At 39.2% G+C, this 23188-nt stretch overlaps 1 protein-coding gene across 1 annotated transcript in view; it reads right to left on the bottom strand.

Annotated features, from left to right (window-relative positions):
* Window positions 1-16420, bottom strand: part of STAT4 (signal transducer and activator of transcription 4) — a gene marked incomplete at both ends in the record, with an annotated part of 97384 nt that extends 80964 nt beyond the window's left edge. Inside the window, 2 exons of the mRNA XM_079709974.1 lie at window positions 14757-14901; window positions 16293-16420. Of these exons, the coding sequence (XP_079566100.1) occupies window positions 14757-14901; window positions 16293-16420 (273 nt within the window). The remainder of the gene's footprint in view (window positions 1-14756; window positions 14902-16292) is intronic.
* Between the last annotated feature and the right edge of the window lie 6768 nt (window positions 16421-23188).

Here is a 23188-nt window from a genome sequence, read left to right as displayed (position 1 = left end):
GACAATGGATTTGAGGGAGATACTAAATAAATCCTTGGGAATCCAGCATTTCCACTAGAAAAGCAACTCATTTATCCCCTCCATTTAAAGTGGCAAAAAATAATAAGATATATGTGCTATCTACACATGATTTTTTTTTTTTTTTGCATTGTCTTGGGCAAGGTGTCTCAATCTTGGCTCCACATTATAATCAACTGAGGAGCTTTAAAAAAATCCCAGTTGAAACAGAATCTCTGGGATGGAGCTGAGCATGGCTAATTTTTAAATGTGTTTCTGATGATTCTAATAAGCAGGCAATGTTGAGAACACTGACTGAGGCACTCTTTCCCAAACTTGTCTGATCGTAAGAATCACCTGGGCTGCTCAGTCCACAATACCGCTCAGTCCCGAGTGGTATCAAGGGTTTTTAATCTTTGCTAGTTTGGAAGATACTGTAAAAAAGTGACCTCTATTTTGTTTTGATAGAGAAGCACTCGTTTCTAATTCTTTAAGGCTGCCTGACTTCAATTTTCATCTTCTATAGAGATGCCACTGCTTCTAATTTAGTGTCAACACAAAAGTAATTTATTGCAGGATTATTTTCCAGGCTATCCTGGGGCATTTCTTCTTGTCCTGAAGTAATACTTCTACAACTTTCATTAGACTATATCTTTATTACTGTAAGTCGATTCTCATCTATCTAAAGTAATTGCAGCATGTGATTAAGTGTCAGGATGAGTTGTTCAGACACTAAGGGCTGGGGGAATGCAGAGGAGGGAGAAATCAATGTGGATTTTAATGACATGGAGATAGGTCTTGGGCTGGTGAATGAATGCTGGGAGGAAAGGGGAGTTGGGTCCTGGGCAGAGGGCCTGGCAAATCATGAGCAAAGCATCTATTCTAGGGATATGAAATACCCATAAACTAAATCCACCACTGCTCATTTCTTCTTCTGTTGCTTCTGCCTGGGATGCATCTCTCCTTTGTAAACTCTCTGAATCCTACCCCTCCTCCTCATAGTCCCAAACCACATCTTCAACCTGTTCGATCAGAATTGGAAGCGGGGGCTAGAAATCTACATTTTTAACAAGTTCCCCAAGTGATTTTTATAACGAAATGCTAACTTAGGGTGATGAATCTCTCTACAAAATTCACGAGGAAGACAGATGGGACGGAATGTCCCCGAAAGAGAACCAGATGCAACAAACGAGCGCTTCTGTCGAAATAAATCAGAGGTACCATTTTTCATTATTCAAACTGGCAAAGATGAAAACACTTTGCACCACTCAGTGTTGATGGTGGAATGAGCTTTTACACACTGCTGGTGGTAATGTGAATTGGTACGTTACTAAAGGCCAATTTGGCAATTCTTATCAAGAGCCTTGACATTTTTCATACCCTTTGACATAGTTATTCCACTTTTAGAAATTTATCCTAAGGCTGTGGTTTCCACCTTGGCAATTTATCAGAATCCCTTGTGAAGCTTTTATGAACTACACATTTCTGGGCCCCACTCCCTGGAGATTCTGATTCTGTAGATTTGGGGCAAGGTCTGGGAACCTGGGTTTTGAAAATACTGTTGTCATTTGGGCTTTTTTTTTTTTTAATTTCAGGTAATAAAAAAGTTAAAATTGCTGAAAGTTAAAAAAGTTTTAAAAAGTTAAAAAAAAGTTTAAAAAGTTAAATGTTAAAAAAGTTTAAAAAGTTAAAATCCTTCCCCATCCTCCACTTCCTCCCTTCACTCCCTGTGGGTAATCACAGAGAACATGTTGTTCTGCATTTTTTCACTCTATAACATATATTATAGTTATTATTCTATTTCAGTATATTCAGATCTAATTTTTTTTTTTTTTTTTTTTTTTTTGCGGTACGCGGGCCTCTCACTGTTGTGGCCTCTCCCGCTGCGGAGCACAGGCTCCGGACACGCAGGCCCAGCGGCCATGGCTCACGGGCCCAGCTGCTCCGCGGCATGCGGGATCCTCCCGGACCGGGGCACGAACCTGTGTCCCCTGTATCGGCAGGCGGACTCTCAACCACTGCGCCACCAGGGAAGCCCCCAGATCTAATATTTTAATAGCTGTTTATGGATGTAAATAATTCAATTTATTTAACCATTGAGATCATTTAAAGATGGACATCTGAGATCATTTTCACATTTTGTTATTATGAATAACAAAACAAAAAACATCATTGTATGGATATCCTTTTTACCTGTGTGAGAATTTCTGTAGCATAAATATCCAGAAATGGAATTCATGAGTTGCACTAAACTTTGATATTGACAAACTGCTTTCCAAAATGGTTTTACTAAATGTGGCAGACATACCTACCTGTCCCCTCAAATTCCTGCTTCCTCTCTGATAGGATGCAGTAAGTCCTCTGAAGTGGAAAGTGGCAGCCCATTCAGAGATTACACTGCCTAGCATTCCTTGCATGGTGTGGAAGGTGTGTAACTAGTTCTTGCTAATGGGATGCATACACAGTGTGTCATTACTAGGCCAAGGAATCTTAGATGTGGCTGTGACTTCATGCTCTTTCTCTAGCTCCTGTCTATCTCCAAAGACATCCCTTTGCAATAGCCAAGCCACACTGTGGAAGAAACTTGGATCCCTGAATTGCAATGAAAAGGAGAGCCACCCACTTATCTACAGAGTAACCAATATTAAACTGTTATGTGCATGATAAATAAAATCCTATTGTCTGATAGTTTATTTAGTACAGTAACTAGTGTTAGTCTCATTAATATCAGTTTACACTCATGTCAATAGTGGGTATATTAAAAACAACAATATAAGGGATTTTGATGCACAGAGTTAAAGCCTACCATTCTAACAGAATAATCATAAATATGAATGAAATTTTGACAATAGGTATGTGTTCTTCACTTGTTTATATTGGTAAAAAACAGGAAAAAGTAATAATGTCCAATTAATAGGTGAATACAAATGATGCTGAAAAAGAATATTTAATGGCATGGAATGCCATTCCATGGTTGGTTGGTTGATTATTTAACGGACTGTATAAAGCTTAGGAAGGATATAAAACAAAACAAATTTTTTTTTTTTTTTTTTGCGGTACGTGGGCCTCTCACTGTTGTGGCCTATCCCATTGCGGAGCACAGGCTCCAGACGCGCAGGCTCAGCGGCCATGGGTCATGGGCCTAGCCACTCCACGGCATGTGGGATCTTCCCAGACTGGGGCACGAACCCGTGTCCTCTGCATCAGCAGGTAGACTCTCAACCACTGCACCACCAGGGAAGCCCAACAATATCAATTTTTAAAATAAGTTGAAAGATATATTTGAGTAGAAATATTGGCAGGAAATATACTATAATATACTATTTTATAATACTATAATGTTAACAGTGGTTATCAGTTAAAGATTGGATTACAGGTGATTTTCTTCATTTTTACTTATCTATGTTTTCTAAACTTTCATTATTGGATGTACATCACCTTTGTGATAAGAAATAAAGTTCTTTAAAAATCAGTAGGTATGATATAGAGCTACATTGGCAAAAAGATAGAACCTACAGGAACTTAGAGATAAACCACCTATCAGGCTCTGGATTTGTATTGTTTGAGGGTTAATAACTCATGACAATTGGCTGCCTCTGAGGAGACCTGAAACTAAAGTGTTCACATGCTTATTAAAAGGCCTCCTATAGAGCAGATTACCAACAAGTGCATGTTTATTAATTGATTAGCAAGGTTAGAGATTAAGACCGATATGTACAGATAAAAGAGTTAAAGACATGGGAAATTAATAGCCTCCAAAATACAGTTTCTGTTTTCAAATTCACGGAGAACTAGTTTTAAAAAATAAAAACCAGGGCTTCCCCGGTGGCGCAGTGGTTGAGAGTCCGCCTGCCTATGCAGGGGACACGGGTTCGTGCCCCGGTCTGGGAGGATCCCACATGCTGCGGAGTGGCTGGGCCCGTGAGCCATGGCCGCTGAGCCTGCGCATCCGGAGCCTGTGCTCCGCAACGGGAGAGGCCACAACGGTGAGAGGCCCGCGTACCGCAAAAAAAAAACCAAAACAAAACAAACAAAAAAAACAAACAAAAAAACCCCAGATGTTCTTCCATTCACTGATAAGTTTTTTCATTCACTGACAAGTGAACAATGGGAAAATGGGTTTAATATACAGCAGAATGACAAAAGAAGGCATTTTCTGATGACCATGTTGGTATTAGAAGGTTACAAAGTCTGTTCTTGCAATACCCTTTCCTAGAGATTTTAAATAACAGGAAAGAGATTGAAGTGGTTCAGCTGTAGTTTTAAAAACCAAAGGGTAGGACACCCTGGGCTATCCTTTGCCCTTTGACTTCTTGCTTGTAGATGAGAATATAGGAGGGGGAGAATGAGTAGCAAGTGTAAGATACAATGCAGCACTTTAAGATGATAATTATAGCACTTAAAAATGACAAACTAAAGTGAGATGGGAGGTTTTAAATTTCACTGTGCTTGTAAAGATGTAATGGAGTGAAAACTGGAAACTAGATGCCAAGTTCTAGAAGACTGGGTAAAGTATGGTGCATTCATAAGATATGAAAGACCTGCAGAAGAACACTGTAAAACATTGCCGAGAGAGATTAAAGACCTAAACATATGGATGTTTCAGGTGATTACCAGAAGCTTGGGGGTGGGGGAAGATTGGGGAGATGTTGGTCAAAGGGCACAAAGTTGCAGTTATGTAGGATGAATAAGTCTAGAGATCTAATGTACAGCATGATGACTATAGTTCATAATGATGGAAGTACGCTAAGAGAGTAGATTTCAGGTGCTCTTATCATACACACAAGAGTGATAACTAAGTGAGATAATATTAATTAGGTTGACTGCAGTAATCCTTTCACTATGTACATGTATATCAAATCATCATATTGTACACAATTTTTAAAAAATATATAAAATATATTAAAGAAAAAAACCTTAGATTGTGGCTTTGTGTCCTATCACGTAATCTCTACTTTGGAGAATAAAAGAAGAGGTAACATTTCCAACTCATTTTATAAGGTTAATATAACACTGATATTAAAACCAGATAAGAACTATAAAAGAAAAGGATATATTTGCAATAGATGTAAAATCCTATATAAAATATTAGCAAATCATTCAGCAGTATATAAAAACGAGTTTATCTCAGGAATATAACAATGGTTCAACATAAGAAAATCTATGTTATACACCTTAAGTATGGATTATAGGAGATAAGTACATAATTATCTTAAGAAATGCAGAAAAATCATTTGATAAAATGTAATATTGGTGGGATTTCCCTAGCAGTCCAGTGGTTAAGACTCCATGCTTCCACCACAGGGGGCATGGGTTAGATCCCTGGTGGGGGAACTAAGATCCTACAGGCTGCATGGTGTGGCCAAAAAAAAAATAATAATAATATTCATCAAGATTTCTAAAAATATCTGTAAATCAGGATTATAAGAAAATTTCCTTAACACCATAAACCTATAACAAGCATTATCTAAATAAAACATTTCACCTGCTATGACTACTTCACTTCAATATTGTAATGAAATTCCTAACTGATAAGAGAAAGAAATAAGCATAAATCTCAAAAAGGAACAACCAAATCTCTCCTTATTTGCAGATGATATGATTGACTAGAGAAAGTAAAAAAGAGAGTCCACACAAAGTTCGAATCAGTAAGAGAGTTCAGGAAAATTTGTATTCAAACATCAGTAGTATTTCTATGGACTAGCAATAATCATATAGAAAGCCTAACAGAGAAAAAGATACCACACACAGATGGCCAACAGACACATGTAAAGATGCTCATCATCATTAATTATTAGAGAAATGCAAATCAAAACTACAATGAGTACCACCTCACACTGGTCAGAATGGCCATCATTAAAAAGTCTACAAATAATAAACGTTGGAGAGGGTGTGGAGGAAAGGCAACCCTTTTACACTGTTGGTGGGAATGTAAATTGATATAGCCACTATGGAGAACAGTATGGAGGTTCCTTAAAAAACTAAAAATAGAGTTACCATATGATCCAGCAATCCCACTACTGGGCATATATCCAGACAAAACTATAATTTGAAAAGATATATGCAATCCTATGTTCATAGCAGAACTATTTACAATAGCCAAGACATGGAAACAACCTAAAACTCCATTGACAGATGAATGGATAAAGAAGATGTAGTATATATATATGCACACACACACACACACACATGCAATGGAATATTACTCAGCCATAAAAAGAATGAAATAATGCCATTTGCAGCAACATGGATGGACCTAGAGATTATCATACTAAGTGAAGTAAGTCAGAAAGAGAAAGACAAATACCATATGATATTACTTATATGTGGAATCTAAAATATGACACAAATGAACATATCTACAAAACAGAAATAGACTCATAGACATAGAGAACAGACTTGTTGCCAAGCGGGAGGGGGGTGGAAGATGGAAGGATTGGGAGTTTGGGATTAGCAGATGCAAACTAGCATATACAGTATGGATAAACAACAAGGTCCTACTACATAGAGGGAACTATATTCAATATCCTGTGATAAACCAAAATGGAAAACAAAATGAATAAGAATATATATATGTCGGGCTTCCCTGGTGGCGCAGTGGTTGAGAGTCTGCCTGCCAGTGCAGGGGACACGGGTTCATGCCCCAGTCCGGGAGGATCCCACATGCTGCGGAGCGGCTAGGCCCGTGAGCCATGGCTCCTGGGCCTGCGCGTCCGGAGCCTGTGCTCCGCAACGGGAGAGGCCACAACAGTGAGAGGCCCGCGTACCGCAAAAAAAAGAGAAAATAATAAATAAATAAAAACCTTTGATGGCTCCCCATTGCCAAAGTCCAAATTGCTTAGCATGGCATTCAAGGTCCTCATACAACCCCCCTTTAATGCTTGAAGTGCGAAGCTTGTTTGCACGATAGGGATTCCCCTGTCTTGCTCCTGCTTTTCCCTCTGTACATGATTCCCTTTCCTCCCTTTTTCTCTTCAGAGAATTCTGAATCATCTTACTGGAAACAGCTCAAATGTTCCCAACTTTGCCAATCATGACTGCAGATCCCTTGACCGTGGTGCCTACCACACTGCATCATAAATATTTATCTGTACTTTGGTCTCCATTCTAGATCGCATACTCTTTGAACATCAGAGTTTTATCTATGTCCTTTTCCCCTTGAATTTTCTGCAATCAATACAAGCCTGCTGTTAAAATCCATATGATGAAACCAATATTCGATCAACAAATGCCTATGAAGTAGGTACTTAGTATACCTACTAAGGAAATTATATGAGCCCTACTTTAAGAAATCCAAACTATCATTTGGAATTTAAAAACATGTGCACTACAGACAAAGTAATTATTTCACAAAGAGGGAAAGGACGAATCGTTATAGACAAGTAATAAACTGTGAGAAAAAACTTAATAAGGAGGGAGAGCAATCTAGGTTTGGATAAGATGAAGGCTTGGGGGAATTTGCACAAAATGATCCATGAATAAAGTTTCAGGTGGGTGGGATCTTGAGTTGATCACGCTGGATTTCTAGTTTAGTGCGATGTGCACAGGACAAGGATTGTGATGCACGCCATCTACCTTCTGTTGGCTGTCCCAGATTATACAGCAAACAAAATCTTGACAGCTAACTCAGAGTTCATCTTAGATGGCACGACATGCAGGTCTCTTAGACTTTGAAATATGAGCATTGTGATATTGGCATCGGGTAATTTTCTCAGAGGAAAACAGATTTTGGGGGTGTGTGCTGAGGACTTGGGGAAATAACTGTGGCCTGAAAATGACACACTGGCTGCCGCCCATGTGCAGAAAATGACCTGAAAGATTGAACCCTCCATTCAGCTCTTTCAGAGTTACCACCGAGTGGCCACACCAGGCGCTGTGCAGGTTGGAGGTTGAGGTGGCCTCTCTTGCATGTGGTGTACAGAGAGGAAGGAAGAGGAGTGAACTGAGAAAGCAGCATGAATTAGAGGATACAATCTGGCAGATGCAGAGCTGCTCAGCAGTTAAAGCAACTTTTTTCTCCTCCATATCATAAAATAGTGTCTCCTATTCTTCACTTTGTCATGTTAAAAATCTCCTATCACCTGATACTCAGAACCAACAATAGGTTTTTTACAGACAGGACAGGAAGGAACCACTGTTTGCCCAACTTCTAAGGAGCTTTCAACTCCAACATGTATTTTTGTTCAGGCAAATCCAAACACCTCTGAGAAAGAGGCCATGGGGGTACAGAGAATAGAACATGCTAGGTGTGGGCTGCCTTGCCCACTCCCCCTCACACACAGAGTCTAAAACTCTCACTAATAGACTCATTACCCTGGTGGGTGAAAAATGCTCTGTAGGTGGTGGGATTACTAACCACAGACTTAACACCAAAACCCTGAAGTCAGCCTTCTAATAGATGGAGTTTTTTTCTACTTTCAGACAAGTTTGCTGTTGCCTGTTTCCCCTTACTTCCCTAACACTAATTTGTGAGGGACAGCCATAGAAGTTCCCATAAGTTAAAAACAAAAATGCAGGAGGTGTGGATTTTTTAGACTGTAAGCTTCATGACTTCCTCCAATTGTATTCCTAGTGCTTAAGATGTGACTGATAACATAAGAACTTATTAAATATTTGTTGACTAGATAATAAGATTGGTTACGTGATATTTATAAAAGACTCAGTATAAAGTAACAGACAGGGTATGAAAATGAAGAGATAGATTCATGTGCCTATTAGCAAATGGTAACAAGAAGAAAGCCACACAATAAAATTTCAAAATGCAAACTCAATAAATGGGTCAAAGAGGATATTTTACATTGATTTTTTAAAAGTTGTATTCACCAATATTATCTTGTACTTATACCCCTCACAACATAGTAACAAATATACAAAGCAAAAACTTCTAGAAGTTTAGGAGAGTTGATAAACCCACAGTGATAGAAAAAGATTGACTTCAGTATGTTGCTTTAAAAAAATCAGTGGAATTTTCTAACAGATCTCCCTGATTGTTCCTTGACTAACTACAATTCATTTGTCAGAGTAAGCTTAAAAAACAGAAATCAGTTCATGTCACACCTCTGCTCAAACCTCTCAATGGTTTCCCATCACACTCAGCATAAGACTCAGATTCCTGACCAAGGCCCACAAGCTTCTATACAAGACAGCCCAGCTCACCTCTTTGATCTCATCACTTTGTTATTTCATGTTTTAGATACATCCTTGAAAAAACTACAGTTTGTCTTAGAATTGCTAAGTTTTGTCCACATAATGGATATTTTTTTCTGATATCTTATTGGGCACTTTCAATCTTTCATGCACTCTATTTTCACTTTTTGTAGTGGTACTTTTGAAATTTTAGCATGTGCGCTTAACATCTGTGTCTGATTCCCTTTCGTAGTTCCTTCTATGAGCGTATCTTTGTAGTGAACTTTTAATTTTGTATAATAATTGAGCTAGGTATAGAAGTCTAAGTTGATGGATATTGTACTCCAGCTCTGTGAAGAGTTTATTCTACTCATCTCTCACTTAATACTGTTTTAAATTTGGCTTTCAGTTTCTCTCTCATTTTATTATTATTATATTTTTTGCGGTACACGGGCCTCTCACTGTTGTGGCCTCTCCCGTTGCGGAGCACAGGCTCCGGACGCGCAGGCTCAGTGGCCATGGCTCACAGGCCTAGCCGCTCCGCGGCATGTGGGATCTTCCTGGACTGGGGCACGAACCCATGTCCCCTGCATCAGCAGGCGGACTCTCAACCACTGCACCACCAGGGAAGCCCCTCTCTCATTTTTACGTATGTAATAGATTTGGTCTCCCTTGCTACTTTTAGGACCTTTTCTTCCTCTCTGGTGTCCTGCAGTTTCTTTTTATTTATCATGCTTGGGGCCTGTATTTCTAGAATCTAAGAATATATGACAGCCACCAGGTCAGCTCCTACTCACAGTTCTGTTTTATAGTTTAAAAATTTTTTTGGTTCTATAATTTAAAATTTAGATTGGTGGTTACTGCAGGTGGGGAGAGAGCAGAGTGAAGAGGGGGTGGGGGCACAGGACGCTACAAAGATACTGAGAGCAACTGAGTATAAAATGTCAATAGCAGCCTGCCCTACTATCTGCATATACATATGTATGTATGTATATATATATACATATATTTATGCATGTATATTAGGATGATGTTCATGAAATATTAATATGGTTATATCTGGTGAGTAGATTTTGGATTATTTCATATTTTCTTTGCATATTTTTGTATTGCTTCAATTTTTAAAGTTATGAATATGCACCATTTTAATATTTTTAGTCATTCTGAGGGAGAAAGAGAGAGAAGGGTTGTTAGAGGCTGAATATTTGTGTCTCCCCGATTCATATGTTGAAATCCTAACCCCTGATGTGATGGTATTAGGAGGTGGAGCCTCTGATAAGTGATTAGGTCATAAGGGCAGAGCCCTCTTGAATGGATTAGTGTCCTTTTAAAAGAGAACCTAGAGAGCTTCCCTATGAGGTTACAGGGAAAAGCCAGCCATCTATGAACCAGAAAGCTGAATCAGACACTGCATGTGCCAGCACCTTGATCTTGGGCTTCCTATCCAGAACTGTGAAAAATAAATGTCTTTTATTTAAAATCCACCCAATCAATTGTACTTTTGTTATAGCACCCAGAACAGACTAAGACACAGACAGGAAGACGAATAAGGAAAAAAGATTTTCACTAGAAAGCCCAAGAACAAAGATCCAGCAATCAAGCTCCAAGGTATTTACCCAAATGTATTGAAAACTCATACGCACACAAAAACCTACACATAAATGTTAATATCAGCTTTGTTTATAAATCCCCAACATGGATAAACAAACTGTACTATTGCCATAAAAAGGAATATCATTCAGCGATAAAAAGAGCTATCATGCTACAAAAAGACACGGAGGAAACTTAAAAGCATATTACTAAGGGAGGAAAGCCAATCTGAAAAGTTTACACACTGTATGATTTCAACTATAGGACATTCTGGAAAAGGTAAAACTATAGAGTAAAAAGATTAGTGGTTGCCAGGAGTTAGGGAGTGGGGGAGGGACGGACAAATGAATTGGTGGAGCAGAGGAAATTTTTAGGGCAGTGGAACTGAAATGATGGATACATGACATCACGCATTGTCAAAACCTATAGACTTGTACAACACAAAGAGTAAACCCTAATGCAATCTTGGACTTTAAGTTAATAATAATGTACCACAATAGGTTCATCAGCTGAAACAAATGTACAAAACCAATGCCAGATAATAATACGGGAAACTGGGGAGAGGCAGGTGGAGAGGGAGAATATGGGAGCTTTCTGTACTTTCTGCTCAATTTTTCTGTAAACCTAAAGCTGCTCTAAAAAAATGAAGTCTATTGTTTTTTTTAAAAAAGTCCTAAGAACAGGGCGAAGCATTCTTGAAATATCTGGGACAGATATTTATTTTTAGCAAATCCTAATACAGTCCTTACCACATGCTTTACAATTTTTTTTAATGCTCCTAACATCCCTGTGGAGTAGGTACCACTGAGATTCCAGTCACACCGCTGAGGAAACTGAGGCAAGAGAGTGTAAACATCTTGCCCTGAGCCACACAGCAAGGAAGTCACAGAGCCAGGATTCAACCCAGCGTAGTCCTTGCTCCTGGCCTTCACCTGAGGCTACCTCCCCTTAGAGGGACTAAGGCGACCTGGACATTAGTGTTCACTGCTTCCACCTCGGAGATTGCCTTGACTCTTGCTTCAATGGTTTTGTTTGTCTTTTACAACAAGCCATTCCAAATTCTTATCAGAAGTAGGTGGGATATAAATAGTAAATTAAAATATTGAAAGTGGAGATCCCAGTTGCTCTGTCAAGAGCTAAAATAAATTTACCTTATACCTGCTTAGTTCCCCTGATACCATACTGTTTGCTCTTTTATGCTATATAGTTATGATGGATTGTATTTAAAATGCCAGAGGATGAAAATGTTCAAACCAGGTAAGGACAGTGTCACTATTCTGTCAGCAGGAGGTGTTTTTTTTTTTTCTTTTGAGGGGAAGGGGATCTTGTTTTATCAAAAAGACTTGTCTTAACATAATTGACAATGTTCTGAATTAATATAAATACCCAATAAGTATAGTTTATAAATCAAAGGAAAGAGCAAATGTTTTTGTCCATTCAAAATATCCTAACCAGGGAATTCCCTGGCGGTCCAGTGGTTAGGACTGTGAGCTTCCACTGCAGGGGGCACGGGTTCAATTCCTGGTCGGGGAACCAAGATCCCACAAGCCTCACAGCAAGGCCAAAAAATAAATAAATAAAAATAAAGACAAAATAGCCTAACCAATCAAACTGTTTTGGGAGTCTCTAGTTCGTAGTAGAACTATGCTGGGTACTGGAGGGAAGAGGAAGGTCACAAAAGGAACTCAAGACTTTTAACTTCAAAGAGCTTGTGACCTGCTTAGACACCTCCAGCACAGATGAGATACTGCTTATCTTGCAGCCCATGCTCCGTGAGGAATGAGAGTAAGGGGTAAAGCACCGGTGAAGGCTTCCTTGCTGCTCTGGGACCTCCACAGCTCCTCTAGGGATGAATGGGAGCTGGACTGGAGGAAGAGAGATGGCAGAGCATTCCTGGCCATGAGACTGTCATGGACAAAGGCCCAGAGTCATTCAGGAGTGAGCTGGCTGTGCTCAGGAACAAGGAGTAGATCTATTTTTCTGGGGCAGGAATGTTGAGGAGCTTGGGGCAGTTTATTGGAAAAGGTTGACAGAGACAAGATGCTGGAAGGCCCATGACATAAGCAGAGACGTCTGTGCTTGAGCTGAAATGTGACTGGGAATTACCGCCGGTTCTTGGGCTCCCTCACAATTTTATCCCCACTCAGAAAAATGATGGGCTGGACACTTACCCTTGATTTACACTGAGAAGATCCTGCTACTTTCCCTATCAACAAAAAGGTCCGTTTTTTGAAAGCCTATATTTTTTTGCCAGAATAAAAGCTTCAGTCTTTCTTACAATCCCAAAAGGTAGATAATAATCGTCCTCATTTACATGAACAGATATAGGAATTTAGAAAAATTAAGTGACTTGCCCAAGGCCACATTTTGAGAATCAGAATTTCCAAAGGCCATGCATCACCTATTTTACCCACCCATGTCCCTCTAGCAAAGACCAAGGGTCAGCAACCTTTCCTATAAATGGCCAGGTAAATATGCTTAATACAGACACACACGCGTGCGCGCACACACACACACAATACACATTTTTATTTTAGGCTTTGGAACTATACAGTCTCTGTCACAACTACTCAATGGTGCCACTGCAGTGCAAAAGCAGCCAGAGTCGATATGTAACTGACTAAGCAAGCTGCATTCCACTAAAATGCAGAAATTTGAATTTCCTATAATTTTCATGCCACTTATTTATTTTACTTTTATTCTTTTTCAACCACTTAATGTAAAAGCCATTCTTAATCGTGGACCATACAAGAACAGGCAGCGACCACATTTGACTTGTGGGTAGCAGTATGCCAAACCCCTGTTTTAGGTTTATTGATTAGAGCACTAACGAAGCCGAGGTTAAATGTCTTACCTCCGGAATAGACAGTTTGCTTTACACTGTGAAAAATCCTGTTTTGTTGGCAACAAGTTCATTTCCTACCCCCAGCCAAGTGTCTTGCAAATTTGTAGGGGATTACAAGGGCAAAGGTAGCAGTAAAACAACAATGAAAAAAATCCAATCCAAACAACAATAAAACAATAACAATTAAAAACAACAATCCAAACAACAATAAAAAATTAATACCTATGTCCCTCTCACAAGTGTTAGTAATATCAAGCACATTTCTATTATAGTCTAGGAAACTTTTTGTAAAAATGCATTAATTGTAAGTTTGAGATTCTAAAGATGCCTCACTGAGAAACGACATATGTATATTTCATGTTCTCTAATACATTGTATAGGCACCCAGTAAATATTAGAGCTGTCCATGTTCAGAGTTTGTTTCATAAGCATTTCTGTGTTTAGGTCATTATTAGTCTGCCCTTAATTCTTTAGATCTCTGTTTCACTTACTTCATTCATTCATTCCTTTAATCAATGAATATTACACACCCACTATATGTCCAGCTGTGTGGTGGGCGCTGGGAATTCAAAGCTGAATATAACGTCCTTGCCTCAAGTAACCCACAATTTGAGGGAGAAGAAAAACATAGAAATAACACTAATGTAGAATATACTAAATGCTATGGTACAGATGTGTTGGAGGTGTTATGGGAACACAGAGAGATGGGCTTTGCCTGGGTGAACTTTTGGAATAGGAAGCTACAGGGCACCACAGAATGCTTTTGAAGGAGGTGAAGTCTGAGCCAAATCTGGAAGGATACATACAACCATAATGCCTCCACCTATGAATGAGAACAATACCAACTCTAAATTGTTACATAAGAGACAAAGGCAAGGGAGGAGGGAGAGATAGCCATGAACCTAACATCTTTCAAATCCCTGTTCCACATTCTCAATTTGATCATAACTAGTAAACAGTCACATGTAAATCACATACCTTCCCACTTGTAGTGTATTTTAGATTCAAAAGTTGGTGCAAAACAAACATTGGGTAATGAAATAAAATTGAGCACAAAATTTAAAATAGTAAGAGAATTCAGCTTTTTCCCTCTTAAATCTGGTTTGGAACTAAGATAAGGCTACACTTTTTTTTTTTTTTTTGCTAAATTTAGGACTTGTAAACCCAAATATTTTAAAAAAGTAGAATGAATTCTCACCTGAAGGACTTTCCTAATTCTTTTTAGGTTGTGTATTAAAAGCAGATTTTTCTCTTTGGAAACGCGACCTAACTGTTCATCCAGTTGTATTAACAAGTTTTGAAGAAGAATTGTTGCCATGGTTTCATTGTTAGATGCTGCCTCCCTAAAAAACAAAAGTGTTATTACACAGCAGGAAACAACTTAGTAAAATGTCTACTTTTTTTTTTAAACCATAATCATTTTAAAGTTATAAATATATCCCACAGTGATAAGCATTTACTGGTTTTTAAAAATTAAATTGTACACATGAAAGTATATTCAACATCACTAATCATTAGGGAAATGCAAATCAAACCATGAGATACCACTTCATGCCTATTAGGATAGCTATTATTGAAAACACAAAATAAGTTTTGGTGAGAATGTAAAACTGGAACCCTTATATATTGCTGGTGGCAATGGAAAATGGTACAGCCACTGTAGAAGACAGTATGGAGATTCTTCAAATTAAAAACAAAAAATTATATACAATTTCACTTCTGGGTAGATACTTAAAAGAATTGAAAGCAGGGACTTGAGTAGATACTTGACATCAACATTTATATCAGCTTTATTTACAATAGCTGAAAGGTGGAAACAACTCAGATGTTCACTGAAGGATGGATGAATAAATAAAATGTAGTAGATACATATAATAGAATATTATTAGAATATAATACAGAATAGAATAGAATATAGAATAGAATAGAATATTATTCTATTCTAGATAGAATAGAATATTATTCAGTCTTAAAAAGGAAGGAAATTCTGATACAAGCTACTCATATGAATGAACCTTGAAAGAATATGCTAAGTAAAATGTCAGTCACAAAATAACAAATATTGTGTGATTACACTTATATGAAGTACCTGGACTAGTCGAATTCAGAGACAGAAAACGGAATAATGGTTGCCAGGGGCCAGGGTGGAGAGAATGAAGAGTTATTATTTAACAAGTACACAGTTTCAGTTTGGGAAGATGAAAAAGTTCTGGAGATGGATGCACAACAGTGTGAATATACTTAATGCCACTAAACTGTATACCTAACAAATGGTTAAAATGGTAATTTTTATGTTATGTATATTTTATCACAAGAAAAATTTTAAGATAACTATTTAAAGCAAAAAGTGTTTTTAATTGTACAAGGTGAATAGAGCTTTAAAAAATGTTTGTAAAACATGTTAAGAAAAATATTTATATTGAGTCTGTGATAGAGAATTGATATAAACAATAGATTTACTTCTTGTCTTTTTAATACTTAGAAATCATTGGAGTTTAGCTTATAAAAAACAAAACACTAGAACCATTAAGTTTTCATCTACAGTGGATGAAACCAGAAAGGACAATGATTCTCCTCCGTTAAGGAAGCTTTCCAAATCCTCAAGGAAAGTTCTTTACCTGATAAGAATGTATCAACTGAGTCAAAAGTGGACCATAGAATAAATCCATGTGGATAGAGCATAAAGCATTTGTGCATCAACCTCTAGGGAAAATACAATAATGTTTGATCCTACCAGTCTTGATTTTCAATCCACTGGGCCAACAGATGCCGAATTTCCATAGGGAAGTTGTCATCATAGAATTGATCAACTTGCTCCAAAAATTTTATTTCTAACTGTTGGACTTGATTCCACTGAGTCATACTACAAAGAAGAGGGAAAATTAGAGTTTAAAAATGATGTTAATTAGTAACTATGGTACATGTTTTCTTTTTTTCTTGGATTTCAGACAAAGACAATGTTGTCCATCAAGTAACTGGAGAAAAAAATTTCTCTTATAGTCACCCAATTGAAGAAAACAGAAATGCTAAAACGTTTTCAATCTGAAGATAATGTAATTCTGAGCTTCTTCCTACGTCATCACTAGTGAAGGAAACAGAATTCTTTCTCGGCCCCCAAGCCACGTCCTTCTTTGTTCTAACAGAAACTCTGGTTCTGCCTTCTCTAGAAAGCTTTCACTCCCGCTCAGCACCCCTCACCCTACCCTACACCTGTGTACACAGATTTGTATCTCAACAAGCTCCTTCCCTATCCCTTGCTGCCTCTACACTATTAGGCTTTGAGCAACTTGAAGGCAAACAACATACTCAACTATACCTCCTAAGACCCTCTTAAGGCTTTACGTGTGAGGAACACCCAATAAAAGCTTCTTTTATATAAAACTGCCTAATCCTCTTTTCTTTATTTCAAATTTGTCTGGCTTCTAGAGTCAGCCTTATGTTCCAAGACTTCTAGTCTAATTCAGACAGATCTTTATGAAGAGTTTCATGTATACACTTTCGTGGGCTCTAAATTTTTCAGTTCAAAATACCTCTGGACAAAAAAATATTTTTCTTTCTCTCTGTAATGATCTGCTATGGCTGGGCAAAGCTTTTAAAATCTACTTTTAATTAGTCTCTGATGTTCATCGGACAGTAGTTAAACCCTCAAGATACTTAAGAAGAAACCACACTTGATACATAGTTAGCAGCCTGTCATAAAACAAAAGTACGTGTTTCCCCAACACAACCCTACTCTGTCCAGTTTAGAAGCTTTAGACATATTTCTTAACTCAGGGAAATTAATATGACATCTCTCCTTGAAATTACAGTATTTTACTTTTTTCAAAGTCAAATTTTTTTATTGTTTTGTCAGTAATTCTACATCAAACCGAAAACTTTTATGTGATCAATCACGATAGTATTTCAACCTATTTTGTAGGTAAGTTAAGATTTACTTTTGCCTACAGAACATCATGATAATAAATTTCATGTATTTCATATACATATTCCTCAGGTTTCAAATGGAACCATTTGGCGGCACCTTTTCCCTGATCTAAATGTATTAGAAAAAGATTATTGCCAATGTTTTGCTTAAAGAAAGCAATTGGAAAAAGAAATGTTTCACTTTCCTATCACTTTGTATTTACACATAAAATCCTAGGTGTGTTGTTAAGTGCTCAATAAGTGCTCATTAAGGGAAGAATGAGTGGCACTCCTGATGCTATGAATAGCACAGGTGGATAGTATTACCCCAGCTTTAAAATGTAAAAAATCTGAGGGACACATAGGCGAAACGAGTCTTGCCCAAGATGCACAGCTCCTAACGATCAACCTGAGGTCTCCTGACACCAGACATGGTTGTCTTTCTAGATGCTGGGTGTAACCATATTCCACCCAAAACTGGAACATTTGTTCCCATGTTACTATTGCCATTGCCCGGCTCTATCAATGTATTCTAGTTAATGACAAGAGAACAGGTGCTGAAAATAGCATTACAATTGTAATTGCTACTATTGTTAAACCCTTGGTATCATTTGGACGAAAATCTGTTTTCTAACTAAGAATTAACTGGACTGAACCCACCCTCAAGTTAGAGAGATCACTCCTAGGACCTGAGTCCATCCTCCAGAGAGCTGAACTCAAGGCTGAAAAGGGAAAAGACAGGTTCACAGTCTTAGGACATTCTTTTCTGTTGCAGCTTCTAGAAATGCCTTTAAAGGATTCTAAAAACGTCTTTCACTCTCTACGGGCTAATTCTCCCATCCCAAGAAAACTATGGAGCATTTCTTTTGAAAACTAAGTGCCTGCCTAGTCTCTTTGAATGCCTGGTCCTAGAAGATCCCTATAAACGGGCATTTCGTCCCACCGCCTGGCAGCTAATGGTGCCGCTTTGGTTCTGAGATGAGCCGCAGCATGCAAAAGAGGCGACCTGCTCTAAAATATCACTGCTCAAAGCCTCAAAGCCTCAATCACTAGCTACCTCAGCTGCGGGGCTGTCTGCTGAAACCGCGGCACACAATCTAACGTCAGACATTACAGTCGAGAGAAGACGGCTAAGAAAGTGAAGGGGGCGCCCACTCCGCCCTTCGCTAGGACACACCTCCGCAGCAGCCACCACGGTCCCACCCACCGTTCACGTTCTCGGGGGTAGAGCGCCCGAGTCTCGCCGAGAGACCCGCCACGGCGCACCTTTGAATCGTGGAGTCGATCGCTTCTCTTTAAAACTACCCATCCTCAGCTAGGTTAACGTGAAGTAACTGTCGAAACAGCAAGGCAACAGCTAAGGCTCCGCAGCGTCCTGCAGAAGCATTTCCTGGCCCGCGCTGCTCCGGAGAAGCAACGCCAAGGTGTGCTCTGCCTCCTTACCTGGCTCTCTCAGCCCGGGTCCCAGGCGGTGCTCAAGTCCAAAGTCAGAATCGCCCTTCAAGTTCCCCAGAACCCAGCCGCTGACACCATCGTCAGTAGGGGATTTGCATTTCTCCTCCCACTTGAGGCTTTCCTGTGCGTCAGCGTTAAGAGTCTCTGGGACTTTACTTGGGTCGTTCCCACCCACTCTCTCTTCTAGAAAAGCTGAAGACCAGAAACAGTCTGGCTGAAGCCGCTTCGCAGGGCGCCCTTTCCTCATCCCCATCAATCACTCCGGCCACTGCCTGTGGCCCGTGGGTGTCAGGAGGAGGGGCGTGGGAGGGGGTCACACACACTCCTTTTCTTCCGGTTTCCCCAGACCATCTGAGACCCCCTGCAGACTTACTTGCCTGGAGCTAAATTCCTGGCTTCCCAGCCTCCTCCTTACAGACTCCACTCATCTTGGTTAAGAGCCAGCCCCTGGGATGAAAGGGGTACGTCACCAGGATGAGAACAGCAAATCGAAGACTTCACTGTGCGCGGATTCCAGCAGGGTCTGCTCGCCAGGAGGACAACCTCACCCAAAGGTTTGGGCCAGCTCCTGTGCAGGTGGACTCCTGCCCTTACTAGCCCAGTATCCTCCTTCCCTCCCCACACCTGGTGCCCTTTTCCCATTGTGACATGGGCTGGTCCTAGAATCACAGAGCTGGAGGGAGCCTTGGCTTCGTCTGGTTCTGATTCCTCTTTCATATCTGAAAAGACTGAGGCCCAGAGAGGTGACCAGAGTTCCTCAATGAGTTAGCTGCAGAGGCTGGATAAGAGTCTGGGGGTTTCAACTCCCTCCTTAGTGCTCTTTTCCTTTCATCTCTTCGGAGCCAGATGTTGACATCCTGACACACAGTAAGAGTTCTACAAAAGTTCAGGAAAATAAAGACAAAAATAAAGGAAGATAGAAAAAAGGAGGTAGGAAGAATGACTCAATCTGCTTATGCACATGCCTAGAGCCATCTGCCAAGGTCAAAGGCCTTGCGTCACCATCGTCGGGACCAGCATCGCACAGGATTCGCCTCCTCTTTCAGGAGACATTATCATGTGATTAAATTGACTACTCCTCTCCCTCACTCACAAAAAATAAGTCAATGAACCCCAAAGTCACGCATCTAAATTCAAAGTCATCCCTCTAAATTCACTGGTCAGGTGGAGATGGTCCTGGCTGCTTGCTCACTGGGTGGTTTCCAGGAGCTTCTGCTTTGCTCTGTCCCCACCTGAAGAAAGTGCCTCATTTGAGCTGTTCCGTAAGCTACGGGGCAAAACCTGGGTTTCTTCTGGGGAAGAGGTCACTGCCTATAGGAAAAAGTCCAGATTCAAGGCACTCAAAGTTCTGTACAACTTGGTCCTAACCTCTCCTGGAAACTTTCCCCACCCCCCAACGAAAGCCTATGACCTGATGAAGACCAGTCTTCTCTGCTCTCTAGATGAACCTCTCATATTTCAGTATTGAGGCTCCCTTCAACTGCAGTTTCTTCCCCCAACTTGTCTACTTATTGAAATCCTCTCCTTCTCAGTGATTTCACTGATGACCCCAACCCATAAGCAACTTTTCCCTGCTCTGAAATCTCATCGTACTTCCCGTCCAAACTAGTGCAGTCCAAGAGAAAAAAAATGCAAGCCACATATGTTTGTTTCTAGTAGCCACATTAAAAATACAGAATATTAACATTTCAGCATATAATCAATATAAAAGCTATTAATGAGAGAGCATTCCATAGATTAACAACAAGGTCCTACTGTAGAGCACAGGGAACTATATTCAATATCCTATAATGAACCATAATAGGAAAGAATATGAAAAAGAATATGTATATATACATGTATAACTGAATCGCTTTGCTGTACACCAGAAACGAACACAACATTGTAAATAAACTATACTTCAATTTAAAAAACTTATTTCATACTAAATCTGTGAAGTCTGGTGTGTATTTGTCACTTCAAGGATATCTCAGTTAGGACTAGCCACATTTCAAGTGCTTAGCCACATGTGGCTAGTGGCTACCATACTGGACAGTGGAGACCTAGCCTACTCACTTAACACTTTTCACTTCCTGCCTTATAGTATTAGTCATATTGGTTTTGCAGGTCTTTATCATCATTATATTCAACTGTTGAGTGACTGCTGTACGAAGCAGAGAGTTTGTTCCCTTCTTCCTTTTAAAGACCTCACCTTGGGACACTCCTAGCAGTTCTCAAACTGTTTGGTCTCAAGACACCTTTATACTCTTAAAAATTGTTGACAAGCCCAAAGAATTTTTGTGTATTTCTATTCTGTATTCATTTTTAAAATTTATTGTACTTAAAATTAAATCTGAGAAAAATTAAAATATCTATTCATCGAAAATTATAGTCATAAACCCATTATGTGCTAAACATTTTTAAAATGGAAATCAAGCGTATTCTCCAACATAGACACCAAAAAAACAGAAGAGTAGCACTCATTTACATTTTAAAAAATCTCTTTAACGTCTGCTTTGAGAGAAGACAGCTGGATTCTTATATCTGCTTCTACATTTAATTTATGGCAAAATATTGTTTTGGTTGAAGTATTTGAAGAAAGTCTGGACTCACACAGATATGTAATCAGAAAAGGGAAGAGCATTTTAGCAGCCTGTTCAGATAATGTGGATATTCTCCTTTGATACCACACCAAAACTCAAAAAGTGGTAGTTCCTTAAGAGTTGTATTGTGGAATGTGAAACCATATCAGCGAACTTTACATATACTGTTACATTAAAATCCATTGGTGTACCTTGTATTTTGAATTGAACTCTTACCCACTAATAATTTTGTAATATCACACACTGTCCATTTGGAAAATATTGGCTCACTGAACTATGCAGCTCTTCCAAATGCTGACACACTTCATCATACAATATCAGATAATCACATTGGTTAATATCACCACTGATCTCATTAGAAAAGTATTTTAAGTATTTGAAAGCTGAAACTCATGATGACAGATACAAGTTTCCCAAATTCTAGTTTTTGCTTAAAAGCTCCAATTTTGTTATTGGCAACAGATATTGCCAATTGTTTTCCTTCAAGTGACAGTCTCACTTTGTTCGTTTTCAGGAAAATGTCTTCCAAATTCCCACGTCCGTATAGCCATAGTTTGTCAGTCATTGTTTCAAGTAAAAGTGGCCGGGACAGTGGACGGGCAACTCAAACAGTCACACAAGTGCTTTTCCTTGAAATGACCATCATATATTTATATGTGTATGTGCCATTTCATCACACAGAATATTAAGAGACATGGATTCAAGGTCTGAGATCTAATACAATTAATATGTTTTCCTGCTTCACTGAAAATTCTTAACTCAAACTGGCATTTAGAAAATTTTAAGTGTGTGGTGGTGAAGAATGCAGTGAGTACTAGGATAATTTGGCACCATCGCCTTGGTTCATGCTAAGGCATCAACGTTACCCATCATTGCTTTGGTGCCATCAGTGTAAATGTCAACAGAGTGAAAAGGCAAAACAGTATTATTATAAGAATAATTTTACCCTGGCGGACCCCCTGAAAAGACCTGGGAGACTATCCTCAGGGGTCCTTAGACAACACTTTCAGAGCCCCTGCTCCGTCCACCATATCCTGTCCACGGTAGTCAGTCACCCAGAGGTATAGGTCATGAGGGAATCTCCACCCAAATGAACACTTTTTCTTGGTTAAAACATATGCTTAACCTCTGTTTCCTCTCCTATTTCATGAACTAAGCCAGGCTTCTAAGAAAGGGTATCTCTATATCCACTTTGCTTCTCTTTCTTAGAATCAAGTCTAAAAAGCTAGGTTCCCAATTTTTTGACCCTGACCTTTTTTTACACTGACCTTGGCCTCATCAGTGCCTCAGAGCCAGAAGACAAAAAACAAACAAAACAAAACAAAAACCCCAAAAATGAAACCAAACAAAAACAAACAAAAAAAAACCCAAACCAAAAATATCCCCCAAAAGAATCCAAAGCAAAACAAACAAAAACACTCTAAAGTGCAATCCCCATAAAGTTTCCCTAGGTCAAAGGCCTTCAGAAATTTCTCTCTCCCCTTTAAGTGGTCCCCTAATTGCCCTCGTTATAAGCCCTACCGGTAATTTTTTTTTGCCTCATTTTAAGAAGGAAATACCAGATTATAGACTTTCAGAAAAATAGATTCTAGTTCTGATTTTGCCACTTTCTAGCAGTGCCAAGCTGGTTAAGCTACCTAACCTCTGAGTCCCAAACTCCCTGTAAAATGGGGATATTATAGCTCACACG

Source organism: Hyperoodon ampullatus (assembly GCF_949752795.1).
Source record: "Hyperoodon ampullatus genome assembly, chromosome: 8".
Classification (NCBI taxonomy): Eukaryota; Metazoa; Chordata; class Mammalia; order Artiodactyla; family Ziphiidae; genus Hyperoodon; species Hyperoodon ampullatus.
This window is presented reverse-complemented; position numbering and strand designations above follow the sequence as displayed.